At 33.1% G+C, this 10,740-nt stretch overlaps 1 protein-coding gene across 3 annotated transcripts in view; it reads left to right on the top strand.

Annotated features, from left to right (window-relative positions):
• The first annotated feature begins 770 nt into the window (after positions 1-770).
• The window catches only part of LOC134537950 (maternal protein pumilio), a 448,094-nt gene continuing 438,124 nt past the window's right edge, over positions 771-10,740 (top strand). For 2 of the 3 annotated variants that reach the window (XM_063378960.1, XM_063378959.1), the window contains exon 1: positions 780-1,368. In XM_063378960.1, coding sequence (XP_063235030.1) covers positions 1,285-1,368 — 84 coding nt within the window. In that variant the 5' untranslated portion in view covers positions 780-1,284. Of the gene's footprint in view, positions 1,369-10,740 lie in introns of all 3 variants that reach the window. The other variant, XM_063378958.1, reaches the window with a different exon arrangement.

Genomic DNA, 10,740 nt, shown 5'->3' with positions numbered 1-10,740 from the left:
ACATCACGAAATAATTCACTGATCATGAAAAACTTAAATTCAATCTGTCCACTCACGAAAATTTATAGGAGACAGGCCAGAGAGTAATTCCCTGTCTCGTGCGGGAATACTGTGTGATTAAACTTTCCCGGAGGATCACAGTTATGAGGGGTTGGGCCTTATATTTCCTTGCTCCTGTCACAAGAGGTTATAGGAGATGCTACCAGAGGGAGATTAAATGTTTCAAGGACCGAGAAGGTTGGGAGAATACTGTTAGTGGAGATTTATAAAATGGCCTTATATTGGGACTAATTGTTGCCTGCATAAGTGGAATAGTTAGAGAGCCTACTCCTTGGGTAAGACGAAGAGAAACTGCGAAGCCGCCCAACCTAGTGTGCCAAAATAGTTAATCCCATAATGCCCATGAAAACTTAAAATATACTATATTTATATTCTCTCTGCAGTCGCACACAATCTTCGAATAATATAATGGTAGTTTTAAACGTTTTTATTCTTAGAATTGGTCTGCATTACACCAAATATCATTTTTGTAGTTCTGCACTACACCATAGTACAATACTTGCTAATTATATCGGATGCCCACGTTTGGATTAAACCAAAAGAAATAAAATTTCCTTCAACTTTTATTATAATTCATTAAAATATAACGTCATATTGAAATTGCTGGTTTTATTACTTTTCATTAGTGAAAAAATACTTATTTGTATTATATTAATGTGATTATTTAATGCGATGTACATAATGTTTTAAAGTGTTACCTAACATGAAAAATAGTTCAGCGGTGTATGTAATAATGTCGGCGTAGAGTGAACGGTTTGTGTTTGAATATATATCGTGGTTCATCTAGTACCGTGGACGGAAAGTTATGAGTGAATGATGCCCTAATAATTCTGAAATATTCGAACAGAACTGTAAATAGTATCGTCTTATCGGCCGTATTGTTAATAATTAATTCCGGACGTATTACTTGTGCGTGTTTCAAAAACCTTTGTTGTGGTTGTCGGTCATCAATTTTGTTAGTTTATTATTACGATTTTGGTTATTTCACCTGTGGAGTATATGCTCGACGCTATCAGTAAATATGTGCGGTAAACTTTGATACATTTCATGAGTGTTTTAATTTATGAATTAGCAATTATTCTCCTGTAGTGCTGTCAAAATTCGAGCCTGCCATTGTTTGGTAGTCCTCAACTGTCAGTTGTAAAAACCACGAAAATAATTGGATATTACATTTTTTGCTACCTAACTTTCATTACCGGTACTTCTTGTGTTGATATAAACTAAATGAAGTGGTTAGCAGGGGAGCCAAGCGGAATGCTAAATCATACAAATGGACATGTGCCATCACAGCAGATTATGAGACAACAGGTAATGTATAATTCAGAATTTAATATTTTGTATGTGATAAGGAGTAATTTTTGAAGTTGTCGAAAATATAATTATTTTGATTCTTTGTCTTGTGTATCATTTTTCGTGAATTAACAAAGAAAATTATATTTTCAGTTACTAGTATTAACACTTCAGTTACTTTCTTATGGGACGTTGTAATATTTTAAACGATTTTTTTTGTGAATTTTTATAGTTTTGGGGTAATTGTCAATTAGTGGTAATTACCAAAAAAAAAAAATCAGAAATGGTTTTTTTAGGGTAATAATCTAGGAGGGGTGCATTCAGATGTATTTTTTAATTACTGAACATAGCAGCATTACGAGATTTTAAGAAGTTGAGACTATTATAACTGGTGATACAATAACATATATTAATGATGTCGCCAAGATGGTGTCGTATAGTCATTACCAAACCTACTTTCTTTCGGGACAAGCACGGGAATATGGGGGTTTTGGACGGGAAACAATAAACATACTATTTTTTTGTGTAGTTCACTTTTTCACTATTATGATTTTTTGGTATCTTAAACTAGACTATTTGCGATACCACGGTAACAAAATAGAATAGATGTGTTGAACTATATTCTACTTAGCGATACCGATAAATAATTATTTCGAAACGTCTCCCTTTAAAAAAATAAATATCAGTATTGCAAAATAAAATAGACCAGGTAGGACTGTGTTCCACTTCACGATACCAAAAAATATAATTTTGTTACATTTATAATGTAACAATTATAATGTGTTATGAGATTCTACTTATTTAACAAGCCAAAAAAAGTAGGTAGCTATTTAGGCCTACATTAGAAATACCTAGATATGATGTGCATTTACAAAGTTTATTATAAGTATGTAAATACATATTTTATACGAGTTAACTACATAACGTAGGGGCCAATTAAAAGCAACGACTTAAAGAAATTCACTCTCAACAATATTACATTAGGCCTACAGGAAAATAAATCACACGTATGTTAAGTGTGGCATTTGTAATATAAATGGCATATCAAATAATAGACAAAAATCACTCTACATTTTGATTACTGTAGTCTTAGGTGCATTGTGGCAAAAAATAAATAAATAAAGGCATCGAGACACGTTGCATGGCAGTAAGCACAGAGTTACACAAGTATCACGCATTCTTTCCAGCAAACAAGATGGACAAGAAGACGCCTACTGGCTTTCAATCATTATTTAATAACATGTCGACGAGTTACACCAAAAATTATGCATTCTTTCTGAAATAAATTTGTTCGGCATTTAATGCACAATTCCCTGAATCACGGAACACAAGGCTAGAATGCGCACGAACTAGCTTATTTATTCCAATACAAAAGAATAATGTTGATTGGAATCACGCATGAATACTCTAAATACTATGAATTCGAACATATTTGTGAAATTACGACGAATTATTGTATTTACTACCACACAAACTGTTCATTAAATAACACGCCCATTACTTTCAATGGGAAAACATTGTTTATTTACATTCGTGTACGCCCCGAGAGCATCAGATTGCTGGTACGCACTAACGAAGGACAAAACCACATTTTGTCGCTTCTGTTACCAATTGTTTATTCTGTGGCGTTACTCAAAAAGTACGTACTTTAAATGCAATGTAACAAAAACAAACATTTCGTAATACAATTAAATACTTATTCAAATAAAACAACAAACATGAAATACAGGCATTAAAAATTCCTTACAAATGCAATACTGTCGTTATTTTAATGCATTTCATTATTACACCACCACCTACATTGACAAACGTTCTTTAAAAATTAAAACCCAGGTAAACAAACAATGAATTTCTGTGATTGCATGAATACTTAGGTATTGTAATGTAAGCTGTAAACTGTTATGTTTTCACTAACCATTATGCATTAAGAAACCTTCATTTCAGGGTTAATCCAGGAACGTCTCTAGTATATGGAAAACATAGCATTCCTATTTATCGTTGGTAAACAATGAATGGAGGCGGCAGCGTAAAAGCACCGGTATTGTAATGTAAGACACAAAATTTTAATTTTTTCACACACTAGTAGGAATTACGAAACCATCCTTTGGGTGTAAATTTAGGGATGTATGTAGTGTGTGAAAACCATGTTTCCCAATTTTTCCCCCCTTCTATTCTAAAAAACATTTGATAATTACCAATATTCTACTTTGTGATACTGAGTAAATATTATTTTCAACATCTCTCTTTCAGAAAATTGTATATTGTTATTGGAAAATAGATTAGACCTGGTAGGTCTATTTATATAGCATAATATTACTAATCTTTAATTAAGAAAATTCTTATTTTATACAAATGAAATACCGCTATCGCAAAACAAACTAGACTTTGTAGATTTTTAGTCTCCTTTATATCTTCCCTATAATTTACTAAAATGAAATGCACGAAAAATTCTTACTAGCCAACCTACTCTCATCAAATCTTTCGCTTTGTGATTATCACTTCGATTCAGGAAAAGAGCCATTCTTACATTACGTAATAACATATGATTCACCTGGTAATCAAAGCAAATGAAACACACACAACACACCTCTCACATCAAACAAAATTCACATGAAACTACAAATCTCAAACATTTAAAAGCCATGAAAAAACCTTTCTCAGCATTATGTTAATAATTGTTTTCTGTCACTATTTCTCTTGTAGATTATAAATTTACATGAAATTGCCATTCTTCCTTTTAATTAATTCGTTATTACGAAACATGAACCGTCACTTCCCTGGTCTTTACTGCAAATACATTTCAAATTACCTACTTGCTTATGCTTATTGTGTACTTATTTATTCAATTTATAATGATATTTCATTCTACTTATTAATTCGCTACTTCTCGTAAAACCAACTGTTACTAGCGCTCCAAAACTCACAATATCATTCGTAGTATTTTTTTCCACTGTGCTATTTTGTCTCTCGCTTTTGCAAATACTACATACTATATTTTCCTTCATTCCACCAGTCAATTTATCATTCAATTCCCCTCCGTGATTCTCAATCAATAGGAATCCAGTATCGAATCTTAGAATTGAGTCAAGAGTTTACTGTTTTAATGAGTAGGTCATCTATTTTTTAAATACTATCAAATAGTGTGGATGGTTGGGTTGGTTTGGTTAGGTTATTTACTTTAAAAATACCTACTATAAAATGTTGGTAAGTTATATCCTATTTTAAATTTAACTACACTAACCAACCATCCACAATTTCTTTTAGTAGGTACGTCTATTTGAAATTTAGCAAACCTAACCAACCATTGAAATGAGTTTATAGTACCTATTTTTAATGAAGCCAGCCTGACTATTTTACAGTAATTTTAATATACATAACCCAACCTAACCAATTGGTAAAACGGTAAAGTTCCCGGGAAATATTTAACACATTGCAGTACCATATTACAGAATGATTTTATATAAAATTACTTAATTGTCTACTGTAGGAGTGCTACTAAAAAAGGCAAACACCCTAAAATTGATTTGTTCAGTTTCTTGTTTTATTTCTAACGATTCTGTTGAGGCACATTCAGATATTTTCAAGTACTTCACAAGTGATAAACCATTTTACGTTCGCCTGTGTGGTAATCGGCAACCACCATACTTGAAGCCTGTAAACATTGAATGCTACTATTCCAGCCACAAATGAATTAATTTTTTTTGGGTGGTGGGGGGGGGGGGGGAGGGGGTTAAGTGTTGGTGTAAAATTATTGTAAATATTACCTGTAATGTAAATATAGTGATGTAAATTTGTTTTGTGCTTTAATAGCGTAGCTGAGACTATTATTTGAACCAGGTATATCTGTGATCCTGTTGTCGCCGCCATGTTGTTTACTTGATACTAGCTGCAACATGGTCCTGTAATTCTCCATAGATCTTTGGGAATATAGTGTAGCTGAGGCTGTTTTCAAAAAGTCAGGGATGTTTGTCACTATGTTATGATCAGGGCCAAGATTGTTTTCCACCCTAATTGGCTTTCAATTTCAAGTGATTATTGAACACTACGTTATTAAAGCACAAAAAAAAATGTATGCCACTATATTTACATTACTGGTAATATTTAAAATTATTTTACAACACCATCCCTTAATCTGGACATAGGCCTACCATTAATTGTTTACCTGGTCTCAAGCATGGCGGCGACCGAGTTACTGCAAATGTGAATTCTTGAAAGATAGCTGAATGTGCCTCAACACAATCATCAGAAATAAAACAAGGCACTAAATACATTTGAGGGTGTTTTTTTTAGGTTGGTGCCTCAACAGTAGACAATTACCTAAAAATATTTCAGGAATATAAACATAAATGATAACTACAAATTTTCAGATTTTTATTTGCTTTTGGTGAAAGAGAAAAGAAAAATTACTCTGAGTTGTTTTTATAATTCATGTAGTTTAAAGATTTTATATGTGGTAAGTTTAGATTTATGTATTACAAAGGCTGAGATCTATTGAAATTGGTCATTTAGTTTTGGTTAAACACACTATTAAAAAGGTACTTTAAAAAGTGTGGTCAGTTTGTTAGGTTAGCTACATTAAAAATACTGTAAAATGTTTGAATGGTTGGTTATGAATAACTGACATAAAATGTAGTTAACTTTACGTAACAGACTGTCATTACTATTTTATTGTTTTTTTTTTTTTTTAATTTAGCGGTAACAGTCTAACTTCGTGGCTTTTCTGTAAAATAAAATAATAAAATTTTGAAAATTATGTTTTCAGTACTGCAGATGTTCCTTGGTTTACCGTGAAAACCGTGTTTATAAAGTAGTATTTGTTGCTGAGAAATTACCATTTATAGGTTATATTACAAAGCCTGTGCTTTAACGCGGCCACTGCCATTTTTTGCTTGAATCGTGTTTCAGATCCTGTGGATCTCCATACATAAGAATGGTAATTTTCTTATGTTCTATGATGATTACTTAGGAATTTCACTGTAGCGTATAATCCAGTTCACACAGGTGCATTCTGAGGCCCGAATAGTTCCTAAGCTCACAGAGGATTACAGAATTTCGCCGCTCGCACGAGCAACTCAGTAGCACTCGTCTTTTATCTTCGTAGACTTATATGAAGGAAAAATTAGAGAATAGTCGAGCTACATTAAAAAATACCTTCAAAACGTGTGGATGGTTGATTAGGTTAGTATAGCTACATTCAAAATACTGTGAAATTGTGTGAACAGTTGGTCAGGTCAGGATAGCTACATCATTTTTAATGTAGCTATACTAACCAACCACAGGGTTTAAAATGTTGCTAACTTAACCTAATTGACCATTCTCAATATTTTTTTTTAAGTTCTCCGAAACATAAACACACAGGCTCACTTGGGAAAGCAAAAAAATGGCAGTGACTGCATCAATCCACAGGTATTGTAATGTAAACTATAAACAGTGATTTCTCAGAAACCAGTAGGAATTTAGAAATGCTGTTTTCAGGAACGTCTTTAGTGTTTGAAAAATTATTTTCAGAATTTTATAATTTTATTTACGGAAAATTTGCGACATGAGGGTTACCAAATTTACCTAACCTATTTTAAAGTAATTTTTATGTTAGTTAACCTAACCTAGGCCCACCAACTGTTCACACATTTTCACAGTATTAGTATTTTTGCCAAAATAAAATAATAACTGTTGTCACAATTTTATGCTGTTTTAAATTTAACTAGTTATTTATTAAAATTTGTGACATGCCCACCAACAGTTGGGAACCATAATGGTGGGCACAGTCATACAACAAACACAAATACATGAAAATGCAGTCACTGCATATGGCCAGGCACCACAGACAAGTAGGCACTACTCAAGGTGAGCACCACTTGCAAGGAAGACAGTCCATGTAGATGGCACCACCTGCAAACAGTCAACTAAACTAAGAAAACAGGACAAAACTAATCTAATCACTTGTTAAAACAGGAAACTCATGTTCAACTTCTTTAATTATACAGAAATTTCCTACATTGGCAGTTTGTCATTGTAAAAGAAATGAAAAAGGTGTTTTTGATCATAATAGACGTTTCTTATTTTCCCTGAAAACAGCACTTTCATATTGTTACTAGATTCTGAGAAATTCACTTTTTGGCAGGGCCACGAAGGCAAGGGAAATAGTGTGGTTTAAAGTAATAAAAATACTTATTATATTATTATAATTTTAATTGTAAAATTATAAAACAATTCTTTAACAAAACTATTGCTGCTAATGTAATAATTTTACATCAATATTTACTAGTTTTCTACCTGCAAAAACACCTAATTTGCAGGCTTCAAAGCTGTTTTCCACAACCAAATTTACTAAAAGATCATGCCATGAGGTTCAAGTGAACATAACAGGATTTTTGGTACTAAATTAAAAAGCGAACATGATCAATCACAAGAACTTTGTGCCTAGGACCTGGGTATTACACACAACAGTAACAATAAAACTTGCTGGAAACGTTTGCGATTGTCTAGAACTTCGACGTAATGTGGAATTTCCAGAGCCATGTGTACGTCAGAAAATACAATGGTACAAAACGGGGGGGGGGGGGGGGGGGGCACTCCCGCTAGCCGCCCGCTATTGGTTGGCGTGACGTCACTGCGCGGACACCTGCCGTCACCACGTGCGAGCCGCACTACTCTCCAGGCGTTTTACAATTCCATGCGTTTCTCATTGCTCACAAACACCAAAACTGCCAGCATCACTTGTAGTTTTATGCCATCTTCAACATTTTACTGTACTTCAAGAATAGTAAATACATGTTATACCAGTATTATTGTCTAAAAAAGTAGGCTGTGTTATAGCGATTTTTTTACCATAACATCTATTGCATGTAGAAATATGTACATACCGATTTAATTATATTCGGGTACTTCATTAAAATTTGCCATCATTTTAACGCGCACATTTATAATTATATTTAAATTTTGTGTGCATGGTTGGTTATCAATAAATATCAGACACTTGGATTTATTATGTAATTTACAAGAATGAAACCTAATAATAATTTGACTTATAAATTAATTTAATAACACTTGCAAAGACATAAGTTATTTGTTATATTGAATGTAATAATATACATACAAAACCACTTGATGACTTAGTATTTATTGATGGAAAAAATTATAGAAACTAAGTAAAATTTATTAAAACTTATTTTTAAAAAAATAAAAATTTAGCTTTTATCTACATCTATGTTTTACAAGAGTATACTGTTAGATATAGGTAATCACTTCTTCAACACGCTATTAAACTATCCCAGACCATTACTAGTACCCTAATGAAAATACATAATTAACTACAAAATGTACTTAAACGAATATATTATACCGATACGAAAGTAATTGTAAAAATTTACAAACTTTACATCAACTCTAATATTTATATACAAAGCAAATTACGTTTAGAACCTCAACATCATAATGTTTAGGTAACTTAACTGCAAATAGAAAAAAAAGATAATAATCACGTCATCCCTTTATAAAAATGTCCAATTCTCCAAATTGGTATCCTAGACAACAAATATTTATAATGTTTAGGAAGCTATCCATTTTCTCTAGTTTCTTGAATGTGTGTTTATATATGATTTATATATTTATCAGTAATGCACACGCCTACTTAGTACTTAAGTTTTAGTTTTTTATAAGTCAAACACTGTACCAACTCCCTAGCAAACACTTTAAAATGTGAATTTTAAGTTGAATGAATGTTGTACATTTAACCACATGATTGTACATATTTATAGTTAAGCATGCTCTATTTATATTTTAAGTTGGATTTAAAAATTTCAGCAAGTGTTTCAGAAGTAGGCCTTTACAGAAAACCTACCAGACTTATTGTTTAGCACAAGAAGATTGTACCCACAGCTTGTTCTTTTTTGCTGCGTACTTTTTCATTGCACTCATTTTCATTACATGATTTAAATGCCTTATACAAATAAATGTCCTTGTTTTAACAAACAAATGAATGGCCTTCTTGTGGCACTCGGGAAACTTATTTTGCAACATAGCCGTCAGAGTTGCAATAACATTTTTACACTTAGAAATTTGTGGGCTATGAAACACTGAAAATAAAATTTCGAACTGCCTGACTTTATCCAACCATTCTGGAGATGGATGCAGAAGTCCTCCACGAGAAATGACTGAAATCCAATCATTTTGTACATTGGTTATGTCACCCTTCTCATGACATACACCCAATGATTTGTCTACGTTTTGGCATTTAAATGCCACATAACCTGCAATGTACTTTAAAGCATCAAGTCTTACATCCGTTTGAAGTTCCTTTTCGAAAACTTCACTTTCAACATCATGTTGTAAAAGTTCTTGAACCTCTTCGTCCTCGTTTGGTTCTAAGGTAGGCCTACTTTCTGTTATGCCTATGCAAAGCTCACTATAAATGAAAGTAGATAAATCTTCCAAGTCGTCACAGTAAGTCGAAGGTTCACAGTTGTCTTCAGCAACTGGTGTATTTCTTGACAATGGAATATCACTTGCGTTGCCTGTTAACACAAGTAATCGTATTCTATTTCTGACTTCAAATGGTGTTGGGTTGTAGAAAACACCAGAACCACGGATTCTTGAAAAAAAGTTTTCAAGGCAGTCTTGATTCAACCGAGACGTCAGTATGTAGGTTGCATTTTTTTTCTTTATGTCCTGGAACAGTCCAATGAGCGACTTAATAGATATTAAAAATCCATTTTGAAAAGGCAACGGATGATTTCTGTTGCCAAAACGCAGTACAGGACAAACTTCTAAAAATCTTTTCAGAGTATTTTCCTGACTGGGATTAAACAACCCATAACCACTTCGCAGAGGTGTTTTGTCGTCTTTTGGAATTCTAGAGTTTAAAATATCAAACACATCGTTGACTAATTCAACTAAATTACATTCAGTTGTTTTCTTCAAAACATGATTCAAAGCCTGCGCAGTGCGGCGAGAAAGCAACTGTGCAGCCATCCTCACATTTTGACGAGTACGTCCTGCAACATTAACATGAGCTGCAGATATGTGATGTGTGATGGAAATGTCACTTTTTTGATGGTTAAGTAGTTCTTCTATTAGTGCTTTCCCAAATTTTGTACCATCGGGTAATGTGACGCCATCATCTAAAAGGTGATTTCGTAGAAGTTTAAGTAAATGAGGCACATCGTAAAAGACCCAAATCTTCTGGTCGGTGATCACAGGATTCATGAAGTATGGTTTCTCTATGTTAACATACAGTTCCCTCCATACTTTGTTGTTCTTTCCTCCCATATCACATGTTACTCCTACAATGTTCACTCCACAGGCCTCTACTTGTGATATTATACTTTTCAACAATTCACTTGTCATCGTTACATCGAAACCATAATACACCGGCTGCTTCCAACCTTGAAA

Source organism: Bacillus rossius, chromosome 12, assembly GCF_032445375.1.
Source record: "Bacillus rossius redtenbacheri isolate Brsri chromosome 12, Brsri_v3, whole genome shotgun sequence".
Taxonomy (NCBI): Eukaryota; Metazoa; Arthropoda; class Insecta; order Phasmatodea; family Bacillidae; genus Bacillus; species Bacillus rossius.
This window is presented reverse-complemented; position numbering and strand designations above follow the sequence as displayed.